General features: G+C 43.7%; 1 protein-coding gene across 8 annotated transcripts in view; it reads left to right on the forward strand.

Annotated features, from left to right (window-relative positions):
- Positions 1 to 24945, forward strand: part of APBB2 (amyloid beta precursor protein binding family B member 2) — a 940970-nt gene that overhangs the window by 552253 nt on the left and 363772 nt on the right. For 6 of the 8 annotated variants that reach the window (XM_069201881.1, XM_069201876.1, XM_069201871.1 and 3 more), the window contains 3 exons: positions 12191 to 12253; positions 12679 to 12764; positions 14135 to 14195. In XM_069201881.1, coding sequence (XP_069057982.1) covers positions 12191 to 12253; positions 12679 to 12764; positions 14135 to 14195 — 210 coding nt within the window. The remainder of the gene's footprint in view (positions 1 to 12190; positions 12254 to 12678; positions 12765 to 14134; positions 14196 to 24945) is intronic. The other 2 variants (XM_069201909.1, XM_069201917.1) reach the window with 1 other exon arrangement.

A 24945-nucleotide genomic window follows, 5' to 3' on the forward strand; every position in this document is an offset into this window, starting at 1 on the left:
GTGTACCATAATTTTGATCAAATAACTTGTTTCAGTCTCCTGCTACATTCAGTGAATTCTTTTTTCCTAAAGTCTTTAGTGCTTTATTGGAGTGTATATTTTATGCTTATGTTATATTTTGTAGATGAAGCACGCATTCAAGAAGTGATTACGTATAGCAGCAGGTCAATCCACTTTTACAGAGGGATTTATCTGAAGCTTCAACCGCCGGATCTGGTTTTCCATATGCGTGGGATGTGTGCCAATAGGAGTCCGAATGAACAAAGGTGTCTGGAAGGTTTGAAAAAACAGATGCAATTGTTGAGGTATGCTGGGCCAATGTTGTGTAGCGCCATGAAGGTGTGGGTGAGGAGCTTGAATTGTGCTAGTTTGTGAATAGGGATCCAGTGGAGCTCCTTCAGGTGTATTGTGATGTGAGTGTGGCATAGGAGGTTAAGATTGTTTCTGGCTGCCAAATTCTTAATAGCCTGCAGCCTTCTCATCAGTTTTTGTTGATTCCTTTATAGAGGGTGTTCCTGTAGTCCAGCTTGAAGGTGTGCATGATGGTTTTCCAGGTGCTGATTGGTAGCTATTTGAAGATATTCCTCCTCATCTTTATGGTATGGAAGCCTGAGGTGGTGACATCATTGACTTGGGCATGCATGTTGAGTTTGCTGTTGATGACGATCCCAAGGTTCTTGCCGTGGGTGGTGGTGGGAGTGGATGTCAGTCCTAGCTCTGTAGGCCAACAGGTGGAGTCCCACAGGGAAGTGCTCGTTGAAGTGCACTTCCCGAAGATCACAATTTCGGTCTTGTCAGTGTTCGGCTTCAGACAGTTGATTCTCATCCAGTGGGGGATTTCAGTCATGCAGGCATTGAATTTGAGGGTGTCTTTTCTATGAGGGAGAGAATTAGTTTATAGTGTTGGCATAGAAAAAAATGTTGATGTTGTGAGAGCGGTTAATACTAGCTAGAGGGCAATGCCATGTATGCCTTGAAGAAGGTTGAGTTCATGGAGAATCCTTGCAGAACTGCACAGATGAGGTTGCATGGGTCCAAGGTGTATGGTGCCAGGCTGACTGACTCGGTTCTTCTGGTCAGGGGTTGAATAAGGAGGGGTTGGGAGACCATGTCAAAAGGTCCAGGAGGATGAGGGCTGCTCCATCCAGAGTCATGCAGATCTCATCCATGGTGGTGATGAGGGCAGTTTCTGTACTGTGGTTGGGTCTGAAACCAGACTGAGTGGTGTCAAGGAGTTGGTGGTTGTTGAGGTATTTGGTGTGGTGTTTGTTTGTTGATGATGATTTTCTTTAACACCTTCACTGGAAATAGAATCAGGAATATTTTTCTGTAGTTTGAGTGTTGAAGGGTCCGCAGAAGGTTTCTTCAGCAATAGGAGGACAGTTTCAAGCTTTTAAGCATCTTGGAAAGCTGCGGAAGTGGTGGAGGCATTCAAAGTGGGTGTGAGCATAGCGCTGATGAGTTGCAATTCTCTGGAGTAGACATAGTGATGGCAGGGGCCCGATGGGGCATCTGAGTGAGTAGACTTCATGGTGATGGGGGTTTCATCTGGGATGACGAAGGGATTGCTCTCTTCTCTCCTCTGTATGCTGCTTCAATCTTCATTCTCCCACCCCACGTTCTTTGTTGCTCTTTCAGCTTTAGCTTGTCTGTTAGTTCCCCCAATTCTCCTCAGTGGCTTGGCCTATTTTGAATTAAAACACCACCCCACCCTCAGTTTCTCCCCACCCCACCCCTTGATGTGTATGTTGGTTTGCTTCCTACCCACCACCCTCTGCCCTTTCTTTTGCTCTCCTGCCTCATCGCATCCTGGGCTGCTCCATTCCCTAAATGCACTTCTACTCACCTAAATAAAAGTAGTGTAATGATGTGTGCATAATCAATTATATTATTCTGGGTGTTTACATAACACAGTAGGTTCTTGATGTCTGTCAGGAAAGGTACGTTTAAAATGTTAGCATTAGCTACTGGTTATTAGCGCTGCTAAAAATATTCCAATTCCAAACATTCATTCTCACCACCACCTTGACACCAATATCAATAGAGAACTAAGAGCAAGTCAGTTGTTACATTAACTCTTTAGGTGACCTGGGTTCCTATTAACCATAAACTACATTATAGTTTATTGACTCAAACACAGGAGAAGGTTTGTACAGTGTATATACTGAAGTCTTGTATTTTGAGGTTCTCTCATATGTGATAAAGGGGGGGAAAGGGAGAAAGTAAAATAGAACAATTGTCTAGGATCACAATAAGTGGTTAAGTGAAAAAGCCGTGATTAATCCTAGGTTTGTTGGTTTCACATTGTTCATCTCAGCCACCAGATGTATGTTCTTTGCTACTTCTACACCAATCTTACTGTCAACGCACCCTTCCTAAATCCCCCAACTGTCACCCTGCTGGACTCAATGCGGCCTTTGGTCACATCACAGACCAAACTTTTTGGCCTCTGGGAAAATGTGTGCTAGTACCCATGTCATATAGTAAGGCTGATGTGGTGGGACTGACTTCAGTTCTCTCCACATAAATGTCATGTTGTCATGGTAGGTATTTCCTTTGGGCATGCCCTGTGGTGAGCAGCTTTATTTCTACATATAACATGATTCTTGTCTTAGTTTCTTTTATTCGATTGGCTAGTGACCAGGTTGAAATCATGTCTCTTAGCACACATGACACATACCATTTTGTGTCAAGCACTTATTTCCAGTGACAGAGTCCCTATATACGCAGTATATTCTTTCACTCTGCTAGCCTGTGAAATTGCATGCTCTAAGTGGATACGCCCAAAGGTTAGTCACATGCTGGCAGTCGGCATTGTTTTTCACAATTCAATTACTGGTCATCAGGTTTATTCAATATAATTTATTTATGAATAATATATTAATAGCAAAAGCCCAACTGACAGTTATATAGTAACTCACATTCATGTGTACTTATGTGGGCTACCACGATGAGACTGTGCACACTAGCTGCACTCCATGATTAAAATAATGAATACACATGGGTGTGGATGACAGAGTATGTTAGGTGTGGTGTTTTTAGTATGGGAGGACAGAGGTCTTTACTAATTCTGGACCTTGGTGTTTAAATAATTGGTAGGACCTTTACCCAACATGAAGTATGTATAGGTAACTGACACTGCAGATTTTATATTTGTATTGTTGTTTCTCAGCTAGACAGTGCATATTCTGTCTCTTTGAGACATGTTGTCTACATACTGTGCGCTTACAGCCTGCCCACAGCTATTCATTGGTTTGCTGCATCGTCGCTCTCACTTCCTTCATTCCGGTTTGTAAAGGCATGCCTGCGTCACAATCCTCTTCTTGTGTTTGGCTTTCCCCGGGAGCATGGACCTAGTACTTGTGTCCATCCGCTGCTCTCATTTTTGGAGCTATTGGATTTTTGCGTTCATGCACTCCATATCCCATATTGACTTCTCCAACTCCATGAGCACCTGCCCCCCTTCCTGCATCGCTCACACTTACGAGTGTGCTTTTGTCTTCCATTTCATCTCTCATATGTTAGCAGTAGTCATAATACAATTTTGATTACATCAATTTGTCTCATTTACAACAATATTGACTATGTTGTAAAAGAGATGTATTTTTGTAATTGAGGCGATATTGTAACTACTGCATTGTTTCAACCAAGGCGACACTGTGATTTCCAAGAACAACACTATGAATAAAAGACCAACTGAGAATAAATGGACTTTCTGGTGTGAAATAATATTCCGGCTGCTTGGGGTTGTTTGTTATTGTGACTAGAAGCCTGATGCTACTTATGCAAAGGTGTGAGTTGGCTCCTTCATTCTCCATTGAGTACCATATCACACTGTGAATTTTATGTTAGTGGGTTATACAAAGGTTTGCACCTTCTCATTCCTGGCGACTTCCTTGTAACGTTTGCCACTCCCCCAGAGCACACATTCAAGACCCAGCAGCTGTGTCTATCGTTCACACTTCCGTCTGTCTCCCTGTGCCCTGCAGTGTGTCCCTGGCTGGCCAAAATATTGAGCTGAAGACCAACATAGCCAAGTCTGACCTCAGGAACATTCATAGGGAAGCCCCAATAAGATCATCAGGTGACTGCCTCTGTTACTTTAGTCTCAGTGGATTAAAGCATTTTCTGTAGATACTTGTGTTAATGGCCACAGGTTCGAACCCCAGCTGGGTCACTCAAGACTTTCTCCCACCCGAGGTTGATAAATGAAATACTGTTGAGTTTGGGAACAGAAACACATGTTATCCAGTAGCAAGATGCCCGTCACTTGAACGCCCGGTTCCAAGTACACAAGCTAGATTCATGTTAGCAGATATTTCTTCTAAGAAATCGGTGCATTTTTGCAGTTATAGTGTCAGCTGTGTTTAACTGAACACATTAAACTAACCACTGTAAGCTATTATTTTTTAAAGTAAGTCTTGAGACCATAGTCCTCTGGCAACCCTAAGCCTCTCTTGCATGCCCACAAAACAACCTGCTCCCTGGCCCCACGTAGAGGAATCTTTTCCCCCTTCCAATCGTTACTGCAAGCTTCTTCTTGTCCTACTCCCCAGGAGGGTCCATGAACATCACATTGGTTGCTCCTCCCTGTCAAAAATAATAAATCTTCACACATTATGCTCAATGCCCAACACAGTGTTTTCTCAATTACCTGATAATCGACCCTGTGCCATGCAAAATTTCCCAAAGAATACATTTAACAAAATAAATGACAGTAACAGTTGTATTAAAGATTCACTAATCTCTAAATCTAGCTCCTAATGGCCTTGTAGGGACTGTACTGAACCATAAATATGGTTGCACCAGCGAAGCCAATAAAGAAAGTCAGCAGGTGCTTGACTCACCCCTCCAACCCCTTGTGTTGCTTGGCCCGCCCCTCTGGCCAGTCAAAAAAGCACTTTGACGCAGACAGTACTTTTTTTTTATGACTTTCAGCCATGCTAAACAGCAGCAGTTCTACTATTCAAAATGCCCAAAACACATTGACAACGCCAAAAGCTCTCGAACTGACCAGACCTGTTGGTTTTGCCAGTGCTGGTTTACTACCATGTTTGGTGGTGTTGTGAGCTCAGTGATCGCCAACTATGGAACAGCAGAGCTGTGTGGTATTTGTGTGGACAGTGTTCTGTCTAATGTGTTCTGTAATGTGTTCTATCTGTTATCTATTGGAACTGTTGTATGCACTGCAACATCAAGTACAAGTCACTTACTTGCGGCTGTGCAAATCCAAGTTCAACTCGGGATCAATTGCACATTTGAGTATGCTGTTTATGTGTGTGTAAATGAAGTATGTGAGCTGTGTGGACTGGGCTCAATGTCTGTGTTGTGGTGTTTGCTTGTTGTTCATGGGAGCAGAGTGATATCTACTTTTATTGCGCCATGCTCTGTATTCTGTCTTACATTTTTTGTAGGGTGTTTGATCTCCTCTTGTAGCTATTCTGCAGGTGAAGGTCTGCCTGCAGTGGAAGTTTACCTTTAGGGTTATAACACATCTTTCGACAACCAATTTGTAAGAATACAGCACGCTTAGGTAGATAAATACCTCGTGTTGTGCTCATGTGTTGGCTCCTCCGAAAAGACTAAACTGCAACTCATTTCTGTGCAATATTTCACAGAATGTTTTTAGTGAGTATCCCGGTAGTTTAGTGAATGAGTGAGTAAATAGGTTTGCTGTCCGGTTGCATAGAACTTAAAGAATTGCAGGATATCCACTTGAAACAGAAAAGAAACCCTTACATTGTAGAGCCCAACTCTTAGCATGGAACCTAAGAAATGTCAGTTAGTCACAGGAGCTTTACCCTAAAAATAATTACAATATACATCAGTTTTATTTTCCAGGGAAGAATCCCTGAGGCAGTCACAATTAAACTCCAAAATATTCACACTGTAATTGTCTTTACGCAAAATCCACAAATTTCACCTCGTTTCCCAACAATTGAACGTTTTTTATTAGATAATACATTCCTACTACCTCACATGTTTGGGGGGTATGTGTGGCAGGTTTAAGGAGAAGGCTGTGGCCAGGGCACAAGGGAGAGAGCAACATAGGTTCTGGGAGAGAAGCATATGAGGGAGACAGCAACACTGGGTGGAGAAGCACACGAGGAAGAAGGCAACACAAAGTGTGGGTTCATAAGTAAACAAGAGAACGAGTGAGCAGTCCAGAGAGGGAAAATGAGAGCGCAAAAACAGAGCGGCCGCCGCATTCCAGAAGCCTCTTATATTACCAAAGAACATACACCATACATGCCCAGAAGAGCAAGATGACACTTCAGGAATGGTGCCCATTCAATGTTTAATCTATTGAAATTGACACGTGCCAGTAGAGAATAATTACTATAAGTACAGTGGTCCAGCAGAAACGGGCCCATCCGTTGACTATAATGTCACATTAAAAAAGCTAGGCCTCTCGGTTTTGCTGCTACCTCTTTATATTGCCCGATTCAGATTGTTGGTAATTTGATACTTTTAGGAATGAGTTTCTTAAAGTAGACGCCTATGTTAGCTCAGATTGTGGCTCATATATAGTGTTGTTTTATCATCTTATTTGTACAGTGACTGCTGTTGTATTTTTCCGAATTTATTCTGAATTGTACATTTGTACAATTGCATTCTGTCGGAAAGAACAAGGAAAGACACTGTCTAAACTAACAACAGTAGCTGATTACATTTCTGTCTCTGTGGTTTCCCCTCCGTCGAGTTCTGAAGGATTTCCTTATCAGCAGTAACTTCCTGAGTCGTACCCTGTGCTCCAGACTACTCAGAATACAATTTCTGTATTCCAGATTTCACACATGGGTGTCGTACGGGAAACCGTGGTTTTAAACCTTCCTTTCCAGCAGAGCTCAATTTATTTGCATTATTCCCAGTAAAACGAGGAAATGCTAACCTGCCAAAACCCTGCTAGTCACGTGGGACCGAGCAGACTGCTTTATTCCTGCATGCCTCTTGATAACATACCACGCCCTAGGCATCACGGCTCCCAGATTGTTAATACAAATGCCCTGGCCTTGTTATTTGTGAACAAATAGTTTCAGGTTCGCCCCTCTCTTTCTCTCTGTGTTGTATCTCTCCTCTGTCCACGGTTACTCTTCTGTTCCCATTTGCTGTTCACCATCCCCTCATAATCCTTAGACCACTCCCTTCCCTCTCACTTCGTGTTCGTAGTCGCACTCACCGGGATCTCTTGCATGCTCTTTACACTCGCCTTTCTCCCGGCCCCCTTTGCCTCTTCTTTCTATTCCGCTTCACATCCTCTTCTCTCACTCTGCTCATTTAGCCACTCATGTTCTCCTTCACTCACGTCCTCCTCTCTGTCTTCCTTTTCGCATCCTTTCAAATGTTCTCAGTTTATTTCCCCTAGCTACTACCTACTCCCTGCATCTCCTTCCTCCTCTTTCTTCTTTCTTGTAGTTGTAATCTTTTAAGGGATTTCTGAGAGAATTGAAGAACCAGCTGCTTTATGGGAGGTTAAAACTCTACTTAACAGTATCTTGTTAGATAGTTTCCTGGCACAGTTACTCCTTATCTCCCTTAACATTTTTGAGAATGTCAAACAAGTTCCAAAAATTAAATTCTTCAGCTGACCGACAATCCAGCTGTTCTCCCTTGCAGCCCTCTTTACTGTTCCACCCGGCTGCTCAGGTGCATCTAGGGTAAATGCCCCAGCCTCAGAAAGCACACCACCCTTTCTCAATAAGAACGGGTTTCAGAAGGCTCATTTAGCCTCTTTAAGCCATTCGAAATGGCAATAAGCCAGTGAATAGGTTACCATGCAATCATCAAACAGAACACTTGGACTTAGTGGTGATGCCGCTCTGTTACTTGCCATCTCTGACCACCAGGCTTTAGTCCTCAGTCTTGCATAAGTGAGCTTTACGAGGGCCTGGCTAAACATCGAACCTGGAACGTAGTTTCCTGGTCTAGTCACAAATCAGCCTGAAAAGGTCACCTGTCCTCCGAGTTGGAGGTCAGTTAATCTTTATCCACTTCCAGTGGCAGCTGCTGCCGCATGTGTCAATGGCCTGGGATCTGTGCTGTTTCTCCAGCCCGGCTGTGTTCTGAAACGGCCGGCTAAACACACTTGTGCACCTAGCGCACTCTCCCACCTCCCCGTGGCCCAGCCCCGCCCCTCCCTGCACCTGCTGGCTGAGCCAGCAGATGAAAAATAAAACAATAGCAAGCTATCAATTTATTTTTCATCTAATGACTCATCTAGGGGGTCGATGCCCCTCCGCCACTGCGGAGGAGCTGCCCCTGTCTACTTCTCTAGGAATGGTAGCCAAGAGAGACTGGCACCTCTTGTTTGGGACAGCTTATCTAAGTCCTCTTTCTGTACTCCTCGGTCTCCCTGCCTTCCTAGGGACAAAGGGCTGCTTTAAGGTGGCTGGGTAAGGCAATACTCCCAAGAATAAACGCAGTTAGGAAAACTAAGGATGGTCTAGTGACTATGCCCTAAGAACGTAAGTAGAAAGAAAGCTCTGCATTTTAAAGCGCTTGTTTTCTCTAGTGGCTTGGCCTGTATGTTCCACAGCTGTACGGTTAAGTTTAGATTAGGTATAATGGTCATCAAACAGGCAGTGTCTTAACAATAACCCCTGCTGCTCCCACGGAGCGGGGGGCCCACCAGCACTGTCTTAATGGGCGATGCACCCCTGGCCTGAAAGCTCATAACTCGGTCTGGAACGTGGGACGCCTCCCCACCCCCATGTATTTTTCATGGAGGGCCCTTCAAGTTTCGTTACACCATTGCAAACAGGATTAATAACATTGACTGTTGTGCTGCTCGGATTTAGAGTCTTCATGCAAGATTACCCATAAAGAAGACAGTAAGGATTTTCAATAATGGCACACCATACTAGTCTGACAATGTGTTGGATAGAGTTTATCCTCACCTCTTTCTCGTATCCACACAAGTGAAGAAGTGCTCTGTGGAGCCTGTCACATTGAATGATAGGCTTATAAGCAGACATAGAGGCCTGGAGGAGCACATGGGATGCTGGTGCTCTGAGGCTGGCAACAGGTGTATCCATCTTCCAAGGCATGAGAGGGCAAAAATAATGAAAAGCTAGCTCCGGAGACCCCAAAAGGGAAGAAGGACTCTTATCTAATGTTGCTCTGCATGAACGTAGGCTATGGCTCTTGGAAGGAGATGTTTTGATGGCATAAGTTGCCACAGCAAATCTGTCCTATCAAGCCTTACGACTTCTAAAACCTTCTAACAAATTATGGTTGTGGGAATAGGTTGGTGTAAACTAGAATGAACAGGCTTACCTTTTTCACATACATTACATACAACACTTGACAAGGAGAAGGTGCTATATGATCTATTATACTTTGGAAACAGCACAATTGAGACACTGCTTGGCGACCTCATTATTTCTTTCTAATTTGGATTGTTAAAACTATATCTTGCATAAGTGTTCAGTATTGTATTCTAAGTGTGACAGAAGTTTGGTGTGATTTTGTTCTGGGTGTCTTATTGGTGGTGAAAAATGAAACCTGACACATTTAATCATCTGGCATTTAATCATTAGTCTGGTTATCTGACATTCTCAGCAGCCAATAATAGCCTTGGCAGCAAGGCCAACTCGGTCATGCATAGAAACTCTGAAGGATGATTTAATCTAAAGCAGTTGACAAAATGATCACATGCAGAAACATCAATAGACATCCAGAACCTTGTGGCCGGAATAGAACATATGCAATACTATATCCTGTGATGTTTGGAGCCTTATGCCAAGATAATAGAAGAGGAATGCAAGGGCCTAGAAAATTGCTCCTGTTGTCTCAAAATGCAGGTGAGAAATAATGTTGGAGATCTGTCATGTGGTACAGTTGGAGCGATACTGGAGAAATATCGAGCTGCTGAAATGTAGCTGAAAAGTGCTTCCATGTAGGAAACCTGATGAGAGATGCAAATGTCCCGAACAATGTGCTGGCCAACCTTCAATTTTTCCTGGTCAAGGAAAAGATTGATTGACTCTACAGGGAGACACAGGAACTTACTTTTCAGGGTAACTAGATTATTCTACACTGGGACTCTTCATAAATTATCTTAATGAAGCAAAACCATCTGCTGTTGCTAACGCTCACTTTGTGTGCTGTATTACATCTCCCCCTTTTTCTCCTCCTTTTCCTACCCTCTCTTTTTCCCACTCTTAATTTCATTTTTTTCTGATCTCCTTTCGCTTACCCAACCACTTCTCCACAGTATCCCCCCCAACTACTGTACAACAATCTCTTGCCTTATAGCTAGTTTTGCACTACACTAAAGTGCATACATATACAGACATGCAACGTTTAACAAGAATATTTCAGAGGGAATTTTAACTTGGTAATTCCCAGTACCTTCAGCTTTAACTGATACTAGGGAAAATTTGAAGAAGGCAAAGTGCAGTAGATTCATCATGAGTGTCACTTGGAAGTTGAAGATTTTTCTTTTCATCTGCGTAGTCACAAAAGTAGTTTGAAACTATTGTATAAACACGAAAAAACAATTAGCAATCCTGTTTTAGAGGCACGTAGCTTTACATTTTCAAACATTCCTTGCTTTCAACCCATTAATGGGTAGCACCACCAATGCTGCCTTTGCATTTGTGAGATTTAGGGCCCGTCTCACTTTCTCATCCATCGCTGTCAATGAGGGAGGGCAGACGAATGCATTGTGACCAAAGAAAAGGAGGCATTGAACATAAAGCTTGCTTGGTTACCAGTCAGTTGTTAGTTTGTATTCATATGAAGTGGTATTTTCTACCGCCAGATCTCTGCCATGTAGTCCTAGTGGGTGAGAGCCTTTGAAATATTTTCCGAGTGTGTGAAATTTCCCAGGAGCTAAGTTTTAGGTCCTGGATCAACCTGTATACATTTTTAACAATTATGTTTACACTAATTTCAATATAAAATATGTGCAGTGATGAGCACAAATAAATATATTGAATTATTTGGCTTAAAATGAAAGCAAGCATGTCTGGAGATCGAGGATGAAATGAGTCACAAGCAGCTAAGTTGACACTGGTAGAGGTGTAAGGCTTGTGTCCAATGTACTTATAAGGCGGGTGGGATCGACAAAACAACAAAAAATAGCAGCATGTAATATAATCAGGCGTGGCTCACGGGAGAAATAAAATGGGCAGGGCGACGCATGCCCTGCGCACCTCCGCTCCCCCCATACCTTTTTCCCGCGCCACTCCATCCGCTCTGCTCCGCTCCGTTGCTACAGGCACAGGCTTCCAGCCTGCCCTGTGGCCAATCCTGACACTCCTCAGTGCAGGATTAGCTGGGTGCTCCCAGGCAGACTGGGAGCCTGGGCCTGCTCTCTCCAGCTCGGCAACTGTGTTGCTGGCCTGGAGAGAGCCAACTGTGCATGTGTGTTTCGCCGGCTGAGACAGGCTGCCAAACACATGCGCACTAAGGAGTAGTGCAGTGCACTCCCCCTATGGCCCGTCATGCCCATGGCCCCGCCCACTTTTATTATGTTTTATTATAAAAGTTTTGCAGCTCCTGCTGCTGCCTAGGGAGGCGATGCTCCTCCGCCCTAGCGGAGAAGCCACCCCTGAATATAATAGTAGATAGTAATAGTATAATAGAGAGCAATGTGGAAGAACATATATGTAGATCAGGGAAGGAACCTATTTTTGTAGTTACTAGTAATGGAGTGGGTTGGAGCAAATGTGGGCCAGACTGTGCGGGGTAGGTGTCTTATGGTCCTGCAACAGCTATGTAGAGATACGAATGGTGTCGGGATGGAAAGGGACTGTGATAATTATCTGAAAAGCCAAAGTGACTGAGGTTCTGCACACCTGACTGTGCCAAGTGAAGAATTGTCTCAAAAAGCGTCACTACCTCATTTCTGAGGACATCGCTACAACCAGTGTTTGTATCGCAAATCATTCTGCTTGCTGTTGTTAGTCTTAAAGAAACCCCATTATGTTTACATTCTTACCTCACGCTAACCCAGCCATTGCCCACCTTTTGTTGTAAAGAGTTTTGCCTGTAAACGTGTTGCCCTTACCCCCAATGTCTAACCCCACCCCCTATAGTTTCTATAGTGAAATCCCAATGGAAACTAACACGATGAAGTTTTTCTTCCCTTACCCACCCTGTGTACTCGAGTGCTAACACTGTTTTGTGTTTCTTTTTCTTTTGTTGGTACGCTTTCTTCGTCTGTGAATAACTGTGTGTCTAGAAACAGCCGTGGAGTGATTTTGCGGTACTCAATGGGGGAAAGATTAATAGTGACATTTGGAAGGCAAGTATGCAGTCAGTACTCCGGAACCTTCTACCTGTGCCCTCTAGCTATTCTGTCCATTACATGCATGTTTGTGGCTGCTGCACTTTCTGGCGAGCACCTTCCGTGATACAGATCAATGTGAATGGTGGGATGGTGACTGGGGTGGTAGGCAGCCCGTCCCACGAGCATTCTTGACTGTATTTCTGTTGTACTCACCTCTGCTGAGCATTGCAGACACCAGTGCTGGCTAAACTTGCAAAAATGGATGGCTGTTGGGGTATATGTGGGAATGCATGCTTTCCTCCTTCCGGTAGCCGGCCATGTATGTACAGTCTTTGCTTGATTGCATGGAGGGCGGGGAGGTCTCACATGTGAGTCTTGCTATGAAATGAAAAATATAACGGATTAATCCATTCTGACAACCCGTTGATATTTATTTCTAGGATTTGCACGCAGCCACAGTGAACCCACACCCGAGTTTAAAAGAGTTTGAAGGAGCAACTTTGCGCTACGCCTCCTTGAAGCTCCGGTAAGCACTTGTTTAAATATCCAACATTCCATCTGGTCTGGCACATAAGGGTTCCCAGACAGGTAAAGGGGTCCTTGATTACTTGAACTAGTTTATGCAAACCGAAGGACCCCTGGCTGCCAGAATACTGCTATAGGTGCTTCAGCATCCGGTTTGTGTTTCTGTGTTTGCTCTGAACATGCACATTTATGCTCCAGAGCAGTTGTTCCCAACCTTTTGACATCTGTGGACCCCAACTTCATCTTTACTGGAACCTTGGGACCCCCACTGAATCATTATTGGAACCCAGGAACCCCCTACTGAGTCTTTACTGAAAGCTGGGGACCTAATCTGTTAATAATATTTAATTTTCTAAGCAGTCGCGGACCCCCTGAGGAGTCTTCGCGGACCCCCAGGGCTCCCAGACCACAGGTTGGGAACCACTGTGCCAGCGCATACCTACAGCATTGTCATTTAATTTGTTAATCCAGAAACACGCACTTTCTCTCAACTATCATGAGACTTTATTTAGAACGGAGAATTACACTTGCCAGGAATATTACGAGGGATATAATGCCATGGAAAACTACCACTGGTTGGAAGGATTGCTCGTACCAGTTTACAGGCAAGTACACATGGTGACAGGAGGATACCAGGCTGGGCACTCCGTGGAAGCTTCCTGTGCATGAAGTCTGCGCCATTGCTGTTTATGGCTCCAAACATAATTGCACGAAACACTCCTTGCCACTCACAAATGCAAGCCTCCAACAGTTTTGCAACCCAAATGCAAGCAGTGCCTGTAAATGTGTCCAAACGCAGCCATTTAATTGTGACAGTCACAGACACGGCGCGTTATCTCTTTTTTTAAGACCATGAAGTGTTTCACAGCTCCTTATACTTAAAAACCACAATGAACTTGCGTGTCCATCCTTGGAGCTCGAGGTGCATGTAATAGATCAAAACGCCTCACTTGTATCCGTGTATTGTTAGTAGGTAGCACACCTAGCATGGGCGGTGGCTAGTGTGGGCCCCGGTGGCCTCTTGACCAGTACGTTAGGCTCTGGCACTTTTTACAGATTAGCCATTGAATACAAGGGTTTATATACATGTCACAGATGTGTATGTTTTTAGTGGCTTTCTCGAACAAAGGCATTTACAGTACCTTTAGTAGCTGGTATGCAATTCAACCCAATCGTTTTCCATACTAATATACCGCTTAATTAATGTTACTTCTGTCCCTCCATATGACTGGCTAGATGGATAGCGGAGTTTGTTTTTAGTTAGGAGTAAGAAAAGCTTTATGTGATGGAACCTCCTGTCAGTTTACACCATTGGTTTTGTGTCTTTAGTTTCTCTTCATTGAGCTCGTCTGTATTGTGTCTTCCTCCTAGAAATGCCCCTCAGTCAGATGCAGATGAGTCGTGCAGGATTAACAGTGACCCAGAGGCCAAGGTACGTGTTCCAGTTTCTCTGGTCAGTTAAAAGGTGCACTTAAGTTTTCAATTTTGAAGTACCATCATATTTGCGATGGCACTGAAATGTTTGAGCATTCTGCCACTGTTTTGTTGTGCCCTTTCCTGATAATGTTATAGCCAGGCCCTTTGTGCATATTCTGAAGTGGGTCCTTTAAATCTAGACCTGAATTATGTGAATTTTGACCTCCGGTTGTTGAGACTCTGCCTCCTGTGGTTGCTATTGTTTTTATTGTCACAAAATTTAATTTATGTTTTACTAATGATTGGCACTCATCAACCTTGCTTTATGTGAACATCTTGATTTATTTTTGGTGCAAGTTAAAATTAATTCAGGTGTGGATTGACACTCTGGAAACGTTACATTACTTTCCACATCATCGCCATTCCTTTGGTTCTTCCAAGTTACTTATTTTGTTTTGACACCCAGCGTTATATCTTCACTCCTCTTCACTGTACATCACTCGTTGCTTTGTAGCCCGATTGTGCTATAAAAATCGCCCTTCAGTTTCTGCATTGTCAGAGAAAGTATGTTACCTCGTTTCTGTATGTCCTGTGACATATCACACTTATTTCTTCCAATTAAATCATGAACTAGTGTATTTTTTTGTGGCAAAGTTCTCTTTATTGGTGTTATGCATACATTAACGTTGGTAACAGCAGACATTTAAAATCCCGCCATATTTCAGGTCAGCTAATTCAGTGATCAGTTGTCAACCAACCACTGGGAAATGATTCATATGGAACAGTACAGATTCTGTCACCACTGCTGTCAAGTTTACAAATCATATACATAACATATCCCCCTACCCGCTCTTCTCCCTCCAGAGAAACAAGGAATGGCACCCACAAAAAAACAGAGGGTTGAATAAAAAAAACATGTTTCGTACATGTGGGACTTGTCAGCTGAAACATTAAAAGAGTATTCCAGATGATGGGGGGGGAACAGCCAGAGACCAACTGCCAAGGAAATAACTTTGGTCGTCAGGCAGCCCCCCCTACTTAACTAACCTAAAATTGAAAGAGGTGGAGAGCTCTTGTGCGGGTAGGGCAGGCACATAGGGGTAAACCTCTGGAAAGATACACCACCAAGAAACCCCAAACGAATTCAAAGTTTGTATAGTTATCCATAAATATGTCAGCCCTGCACCCACAAAATGAGGGAACGCTCCCACCATACGCTCACCAGATAAATGATATAGGAAATAGGGCAAATGCCGGATACATTCAACCAGTATTCTTTGTGTGACAGCCGGGGGCAGCACGAATTGTAGAACAGTGGGGAATTTCAACACAGGGTTGTGGGTAGGCAGGTGGCGGGGGTCTGGGGGGCGGGGGGAGTTAAGAGTTACACAGTGTTACACGTTAGTTTATCACAATATATTGTTGAGGGAGATACCACATTATTACGCACATCATCTTTAGGCAATAGAACCTAGACACCACCAGAGCAGAGGATAGGGACTCAGTATTGGTGTACTCCGGGTTGCTTTCTATTAAGGTACCATTATTTGAAGAATATCACTGTTATGCAATCACCGACATAATTAAGACTTTCAATTTGTAATGCATGTATGCTGCCATCCCTTTGCTTAATGTACCCACATGTTCGTAATGAGAAATCAATACAATTTGTTTTAAAAAAAAATCCATATATATGTCAGCCATTCTCTCCATTGTGACTGCTTGCCATAGCCTTGCATGCCATTGCAATAGGGATGGTGCTCCTTTTCTTCCATGCCGCTGTACGGCTAATTTTGCTGCATCAAGATACAACCATAGTATGGCCCTGTCACTCTTGGTTTTGCGCTTAAGAGCATCATCTCGTAAACCTAGTATTGCAAAGTCAGGATTGTCTGGAATCTGATTCCCCAGGATCTCTTTGATTTGAGCAAGTATTTCAGTCCAGAATGGACAAATGGTCGAACAATCCCACCAGATATGGTGAAAGTCACCCAGTAGGCCACACCCCCTCCAGAATAGATCAGATGTGGTTGGGAAGATTTTTTTGAGTTTAGTGGGGTAGAGATACTAATCAAATAGTTGTTTATAGTGGACGTCTTGCATGCCAGTAGAATGGTTAAACCTTGTAATATCTCTCCAAAGTCTGTCCCAGCTAGCCTCTGAGATCTCCCATCCAAGGACCTGTTTCCAAAAACTTTTGTATCTGGGTTGTGGAGAGGGAATGGTCGATAGCAGAAGGGAGTACATGAAAAAGATGCAACCTTTAAAGGCCCCTACCCTTCTTGCAAAGCGTTCAATGGTAGTTGATTCTCTAGTGACCACCTCTCGAACGTCTCGGTGGAGAACCCAGTGATTTAGTTGCGTGTAGTGGTAGTATTCCGAGGAAGGAAAATGAAAATCTCTCTTACATTATTCAAAAGTGAGAATGTCCCACCCATGGAAAAGATCAGCTATGGTGAGGCATCACCCCTCCTGTCATGCGTCAAGGGGTCTTGGGTGCAGTGCTGGGGGGAATGCTGAATTAAAGTGGATCTGAGTGTAAGGGGAGGGAAAGGTGGTCCACTCTGCACCTCTAAGTACCTTATTCCATACTTTAAGGGTTGTTTTAGTAGTTGTGCTCAAATACACATTAGGGAGGCAGTCATATTTCTGTTTCCACAACACAACCCAAATGTATCTGCCTACCACTGCTCTAGCCATGTGTAGCCAGTGTTTATCTGACTCACGCAGGGACCATTAGGAGATAACGCGTAGCTGGGTCGCCCGGTAATATTGATGGAAGTCCAGAAGACCCACTCCTCCGTGCTGTGTGATTTTACCATATGAAGGGCGTTACTAGGGAGTCAAGGGACAAGAAGTAACCATGATCAAGGTCCACAGGGAGGCCCTGAAAAAAATACAGCAACCTAGGCAGGACAGGTATTTTCATGGCATGAATTCGTCCAAGCCATGAAATATACCTGGAGCCCAGCGTTTGAGGTCTACTCTAAGCTGCTGTAGGAGTAGCGGATAGTTTGCTTGGAAAAGGTTTGAGACCTTGGGGGTGATTTTAATACCCAAATAGATAATCTCTTTCTTAGCCCACTGAAAGGGGATGATGGCCACTAAATTTTAAATATCAGTAGGAGGAAGAGTTAGCTTGAGGAGGAAGGATTTCTGCTACCTCTTTATACATGCACAATGCCGCTTGGAGGGCATAATATGAGTCCGCTTGGAGGGTATAAAGTGAAGTCTGCGGGGAAGTCAAGGTCAACAATACATCATCGGCAAATAGGCAAATTTTATGGTCAGTTGAGCCAAAAGGGAGGTCCTGGTTACAGGGCAGGGAACAAATTTTAGCTGCCAGGGGTTCTATACTGAGGGCAAATAACAGCTGGAAGAGGGGACACCCCGACGAGATTCCCTCTGAACCTGAAAGGAGTCTGAAGCAACACCGTTAACTAGCATGTTTGAGCGTTAAGAAGCATAAATGACTTGAATCATGGTGATAAATTGGTCGCAAAAGCCGAAACATTGCATGGTATGGAATGTGAAAGGCCAATCTACTCGGTTTAATGCTTTCTCTGCATCAAAGGCTAATTACACAGCCAGTATCTTTTTCTTAGTTGCCTTTTCGACCAAGTGGATTACCCTCCATAAAATATCATGTATCTGTCTGCCTTTGATGAAGCCAGATTGATCTAAGTGGATCAGGTTGGGCATTAGGTCTTCTTGTTTGGAGGCCAGTATCTTTGTTTAAAGTTTGGCATCTAAGTTGAACAGTGCTATGGGGTGATATGAGCCACATGACCACGAGTCTTTACTAATTTTAGGAATGATTGAGGCAAGGGCTTCGCTCATCAAGGGTGTGACTGCCCCTGATTGTGCCACATATTTAAAGAGCGTGACTAGGTGAGGTCGCAGCTAAACGTTTTGTAGTATAGAGCCGTATACCCATCTGGTCCCGGTGACTTATGAGGCTTCAAGGCCATGATAGTGTTCCTAACTTCATCTGCGCTGTTGGTTTCCCTCAGGATCTCATTTTGGGGCTTTGTTACTTGAGGAAGATCCATACCTTCTAGATATTCCAATTGGTTCTGGACATCTCCCCTATTCTGTCCCCAGTATACTCCTCCCATTTAATCCTAAATTGACATGCCAGATGAGACTCTAATTCATTACACTGCTCGTAGGATGTGCGCTTGAGACAAAAGAGAGTGAATTCTGCCCTGTTTGTATATATATTGCATTAATTTTCCATCTGAGTGCTGTGACTTGTCACTTTACTAGTAATGTCGGGTGTGGTTTATGTGCCTTCTCGGCCGCACAAAGCTCCACCAGGGCAGCGCAATTCCCTCTAGTAAACACTTTAAATGCATCCCAGGTATTAGCGGGATTAGTGTCGTTGGTATGGTTGAATTGAAAAAAGTCCCTGATATCTTAGCGAAGATCATCCCTGAGGAGGCAATCCTTGGCCGGGCGTGGAAATAGCAAAGGATTTTTGATGGTGGAGCTCTCCAATCCATGGTTATCTGTATTGGAGTGTGATCAGAGAGGGTGATTGGGTGAAAGGCAGCTGTGAGTCGTTCTGTCACAAGCGATTCGCTGGGCGGTATGTATGGGAGAAAAGTGTGTAGTCCCTAGTTATACGACGTAGAGTCCTCCAGGCATCGATGAGTCTCATCAGTTGCATTTCTAGTTTCAAAGTTTTGGGGGGAAATTCATTGTAGGGGATCTGAGAGCATGGTTGCTGCCCATGCCAAGGTTCCACCTGAGGTTAAAGTGTTCCAGCATAATTATGTCCCCTCCCACAAAGCCTCCTAGTAAAGCCAAGAGTGTCTGTATAAAGGATATTTGATTAACATTAGGGATGTACACCGAAGCATAAGTGCACACCCGCCCGCAAGGCACCCCTTCACCATGATAATCCTCCTTTCTTTATCAGATTTGTAATCCTCTGGACTAAAACTTAATGAGGAGTGGAAGAAGAGGACTGCCCCACAATGCTTCGTGGCCGCTGAGGATTTGTACATGAGAGGGTAGGCTTTATGTCGCAACCTGTGGTCTTCATCCCTTTTGAGATGGGTCTTTTGCAGGGCTAAAACGTTGTGTCACTGGTCTAGAAAATAATTCCACAATTTGTGGTGTTCAGCAGGTGAATTGAGGCCTTTAACATTCCATGAGAGTGTAGTGATCACCATAGGGATTCAATGAATGTACAAACTGTTGTTTGATTCTGAATAATATTTTCCCTGTGCCCATCCCTCTCTTCGCTTCTTCATCACAAACAAAGCATTATTAGATTGGTCCCTGCCCTCTGCCCTCCTCTCCCTCCATAACAAAGCTGCATTTCACCTGTAGCAGTAAACCAACAAATGGAAATTCAGAAAAAAAATAGCAGGACAACATGTCCCCAAACAAAAAGAAATGTAGTTGAGATACATTGCATGTTGGGCGTATGTTCAACTGCAGCTAGTGCAATTTGTTTGGCAGTAGCTTATGTTCAAAGTGCACGAGGACAGCCTGGCCACACCATATTGTAGCATTCCTACTGTCTTACTACCTCAGGATTCACGCTTAGTTTGTCCTCGTCCCCTCTAGGAAGGAGGGGGGAAGCAGGTAGAGTACATGAGCAAGGCAGAATTTGTCTTTGATGTACGCCGGCGACCTCCGCCATTACGCAGAGGATCCTCCGTGTATGGCACCTGCTCGGAAGGGAGTAACAGAAAAGCGGTAACCCCTCAACATTTCCTCAGGGTTTTGGTGCACCGTTGTGGAAGCCACTGTCTCTTCTCTGTGTTTCCGTATTGGCTCATGCTTAGAACACCTGCACCATCCTCCTGTCGTTGAGCATCAGGAAGTGGAATACCCAAGATTGGAATGCTTCGAATGTATATGTAGAGGAATCTGTCTGGTCTGTCCAATAATTTCCTTGATTAGCATGTCTCTGGTAATCTGAACACTTATTAGCCTAGATGAGTTAAACAAGTAGGATTATCTGTTTGGTGCTTACATGTATCCCTGATACTACCTGGGTAGGACTCTCTGTTCCAGTGATTGAGTATGCAGAATGCAAACACCTAGAGTTTGTATAAACCAATAGCTATAGTAAGATTACTTATCACGTTATTATAAATAACCCAGATAAATAAAATAGAGCACTTTGTGCAGTTTTTTGTTGTGCGATAGGCTTTATTCTGATGTTCAGGTTTAACATGGAATACGTCTTTCACCCCTTACTTGGCACACAGGCTTGGGGCTTTTTCTAGGCTTGTTATTGGACCATTTCAAGAATTAGGGTTGTTGAGGTCCAGTTAAAACAGGAATTCCTAAACAAAAATGAACCTTTGTTACTCACGGTCCTCATATGTCAGAAATGGAGGTGTCACTTGCCTAGATGTTTTCTTTAATATGATGGTAGGGTTGGAGCAGGCAGATCAGACTGCAATTGACCTCACAAAGCTACTGCTCAATTTAACGTTGACAGCCTGACCACTTCTGCCTTACACAGTATCCGCAAGAGCCTTCTGTTTTTCCATCCTTGGCAGTCCAACTGTCCGATGCCAATTCAAAGCCTACCAACGTCAGATTAAAGAAAACATTTAGACAAATGATGCTTCTATTTTCTGATGCACATAATACCTTGAGCGCCAGAGGTCTGTTTCTGTTTAGGGTTTCTTGATTCTGCTGGATGATTGCAACCCCAATCCTGGAGTTGTTCCTTTAACAGGCCTTGAAAAAGCCCCAGGCCTGCCAGCCAAGTAAGGGGAAAAACACATGCTGTGGTCAGACTTGAACATGTGAATAAAGCCTATTGAACAAGAATAGCTACACAACGTATTATTTTATTTATCTAGATTATTTCTAACAAAGTGATAGAAGAGGGCCAATGGCTATAATAATATTAACTATCAATACGTTGTGCCCTTGTCTTCTCGTTTACTGGTGCCCACCTTTCTTTCTGCTGTCTCTATATCCAGTGCCCACTCTTGCTGGGGATGCTGCATTCCTCCCTGTTGCTGGTACTCTATCAAAGCCGAGCTATGTAAGCTATTGTGCATTTGCATCTTTTGGGTCTGTCGAGGTTCTTTCCTTAAAAAAAAAACCAACAACATTTTATTGGGTTTCAGTCTTTCAACTTGTTGGAGTTCTCCCTGGGAAACTTCCTCACTGATTTTATGGTGTGGACTTTGATTATAAGCAATATTCTGGGATTTGTTTCTTTATGTGTGACTTGTCACTTGCTTGCAGCTATGTGCACCAACTGAGGCGTTATTATTTCTGATTATTAATTTTGTACAATCCGTGTTAATTGCCCATGTTATTTCAGTCTTGTAAACAAATTCAAAAAGCTTTCTGGCATGCAAACAGAAAACAAGGTAGGATATTAAGTAGGTAGCAAGAGAAAATAGAAATGTGTTAGACGTGATACAGACATATTACCTTTGACTTGTTCAACGGCAACAAAAGCTCACAATGGGGTGCTTCTTACATTGCCATGCTAAGCGGCAGCGAAAGAACACAATGATGTGCCTCTTACCTTAGTGATTTTCATGTTATTGTTTTTTCTAGCACACCCATTGGGCATATTGAAGTTTACGGTCTTTTCTGCCCTGCAGGTCTGTTGCTGCCTCCCCTCTCCCGAACCTACCTGGAAGAAGGGAGACAGCATGCAGTAGCAATCTGCTTTATCCAGTAGGAAGCTTTGGTGGGTTCGGTGGTGCTTCACAAAAACCAGCAACTAGTTCAGAGTCTGAATGCTGCTGAAAAAGATACAAAGAAAAAATAAGGCAATGGATAAAATAATTAAATGAATATCAACAACTGATATTTGCTGTGGACATTTGCGACCCCCCCACCCCCACACACACACACAGCTTTTTTCACTATTCGAGCCATTTTATAAAAGGGCTAACCATATGCAAGCCAAGCATGCTCAGACCCTAAACGAAAGTCTGGCCTGCACTAGCGGTCCAGGTCCTTCATAAGCAGGAGAAACAAGCAATCCCAGATAGGGTGACCACCTGTCCAGAATTTTCACAGACTGCCCATAATTTCGCCCTGCTGTCCGTTGTCCGTGATGAAAGGGTTAACCAACAGCTTTTGTCTGTAATTTTAGACTTTCACCTAAAGGACAAAATTTAATTAGGATAGATGAGTTTTCCCAGCTGGATTGGAAGGCAGGGAGTCTCCTGTGCTCTGAGGAAGGGAGAGGCAGACAGATAAGAAAAGACCTTCTTGCCAGGGTGTCTCCATCCCTAAAGAAGTGCAAATGTGCACAACTGGTACATCTGCAAATGTAAAGGGATTTGGAAACCTGCTTTGACTTTAATCAAAAGAGTCACTTGAAGCTTTCCGATGACGAAGACATTTTCTTTTTGAGAGGTACCTTAAGGGTGTTCCAGGGTGAGCTGTGGAGTGTGTGGTTCTATTGGACTTTTATTAGAAAATGTTAGTCCTAGGTATAAACTGTTTATTATTCAAATCTGTATTTTAGAAGGACTTTTTTTTCTCAATTTAACCGAAATGTAGTTGCGTTTTTTGTAGCAGCCTATATTATGATGGGTGTAATGCATGTTGAAAATAAGGACTTTCACATTCACAGTTTTTTTCAGGGACCTTGGTACCTCACTGTACTAACAAACATTGGCAAAGCCAATAGGTCTCGTCTACGCAAGAGCTATTGGCTTTGCCAATGTGTTCTAGCCTTGTTATACACCAGAGTGGCTGCTGTTCAGCATGGCTAAAAGATAGTGTTAGAGTAGAGTGGCATAGGAGCACTGGCATAGAACACTGTGGTGCAGAGTAGAGTGCAGTGGGGTACAGTGCAGTTTAGAGTGCATTGGCGTAGAGTGCAGTGGCAGAGTAAAGTGGCATAAAGTGCAGTGGAGTAGAGTGGCATACAACAAAGAGGCAGAGAGTGCAGTAGTGTAGAGTGGTGCAGTGGCATAGAGTGCAGAGTAGACTTGAGTGGTATAGAGTGCAGTGCCGTGCAAAGTGGAGTAGTGGTGCAGTGCAGAGTATAGTGCTATAAAGTGCAGTGATGTAGAGTGGAGTTTTGCAGAGTAGAGTGGTATAGAGTGCAGTGGAATAGGGTGTATTGGTGCAGAATGCAGTAGTACAGAGAAGAGTGGTGTAGAGTATAGTGGCAGCCAGTGCAGTGATCCAGAATAGAGTGTCAAAGTGCAGTGGTGCATAGTGCAGTTGTTTAGAGTGCAGTGGGGAAGAGTGGCAGTATGCATTGGCATAGAGTACATTGAAGTAGAGTGCAGTGGTTTAGAGTGCAGTGGGGCAGAGTGGCGTGGAGTGCAGAGGCATAGAATAGATTGTTTCAGAGTAGAGTGCAGTGGCATAAAGTGGAGAGGTGTAGGGTAGAGTGCAGTGGCACAGAGTGCAGTTGCGTAGATTGTTTCAATAGAGTGAAGTGGGGTAGAGTGGAGAGGTGCAGGGTAGAATGGAGGGTAGAGTGGAGTTGCATAGAGTGTGGTGGCATAGAGTAGATTAGAGTGACGTACAGTGTATTGATGTAAAGTGCAGTGGCATAGACTTGAATGTTACAGAGTAAAGTGCACTAGCATAGAGTGTATTAACATAGCGTGCAGTGGCGTACAGTGCAGTGTTGCAGAGTGGTGTACAGTGGAGTTGTACAGACTAGATTGGTGTTGCCTAGACTGGAGTGGTATAGCTTGCATAGGCACAGAGCGCAGTGGTGTAGAGAGGCGTAAAGTGCATTGGCATAGAGTAGAGTGGTACAGAGTGGAGTGTCCCATAGTGTAGTGGCATGGATTGGTGTAAAGTGGAGTGATGCAGTGTAGGGTGCAGTGGAGTGGTGCAGAGCATAGTGGGATGAAGTATGCATGGTGTGGTAACACACTACCATTACAGACAACATGTTTTTGTTTGAAATGACCATTAAATTGCACAAACATACAGGTTTTCAAATAAAACTATACAGTGCACAAATGATGATGTGTGGAAATTGCATCACCTAATGCAAGATTGTCGCATAAATCCTCTCACTTTGAAGTCAGAGAAAGAAAAGTTAACACTAATTTCCCACCGAAGACAGAGCCTGAGATTTGACCTTATTCTTTGAATGCACAGCAAATGTGATGAGATCAGAACAAAATTTACAGGCCTGTTTACAGAAAGGGAGCACTCAGAAGGATACTGTAAATAAGGTTTGGGCAAAGGAAGGGACGAACTCGGACTGCTTAGCCTAAAACAAAATAAAGCTAGAAAATATAAAGCAATGACATGTGAGTTACAAACCACAAAGCCAATGGCAAGCAAAAGGCAGAATGCATTCTGAAGGAAGCTCTATGAATGTACTTAAAGTGACAGCCATGGGATACTTTGTGGGGAAAGTCCAGGCCTTTAGTTCAGTCTGTATCTTGCAGAGGTTTGGCCACATCACTCACCCAGGTAGTATGACGACGAGAAGACCTGGTGTGGTCTCAATGTTTCAGGAAAGGTCTGTACAACCATTCCATCAGTTTGCCATCAGTCCCTATGGTGTAGCGCTTCTGGCACGCCTCATGTAGGGTTAGTACTAAGTGGCAGACATGAAATAGGGCATTTAATTATTTTTTAAAGTGGTTGTAAGTAAGGAGTTGACTGGGGTGAAGATGGTAGTCTGCCACAAGGGTTTGGACATTTAGTAGCTCGCCGTCCAGAAACAAATCCCCCAAAGACACCTGCAGCATTCCTCTGATGGAGTTGCTCTGAGCACAGCCGTCCTGTGCAAGTGGGAAGGCTTAGCAAAGGTAGTGCAGGAGCACAAGGTT

The sequence above is a fragment of the Pleurodeles waltl genome, chromosome 1_2, assembly GCF_031143425.1.
Source record: "Pleurodeles waltl isolate 20211129_DDA chromosome 1_2, aPleWal1.hap1.20221129, whole genome shotgun sequence".
Classification (NCBI taxonomy): Eukaryota; Metazoa; Chordata; class Amphibia; order Caudata; family Salamandridae; genus Pleurodeles; species Pleurodeles waltl.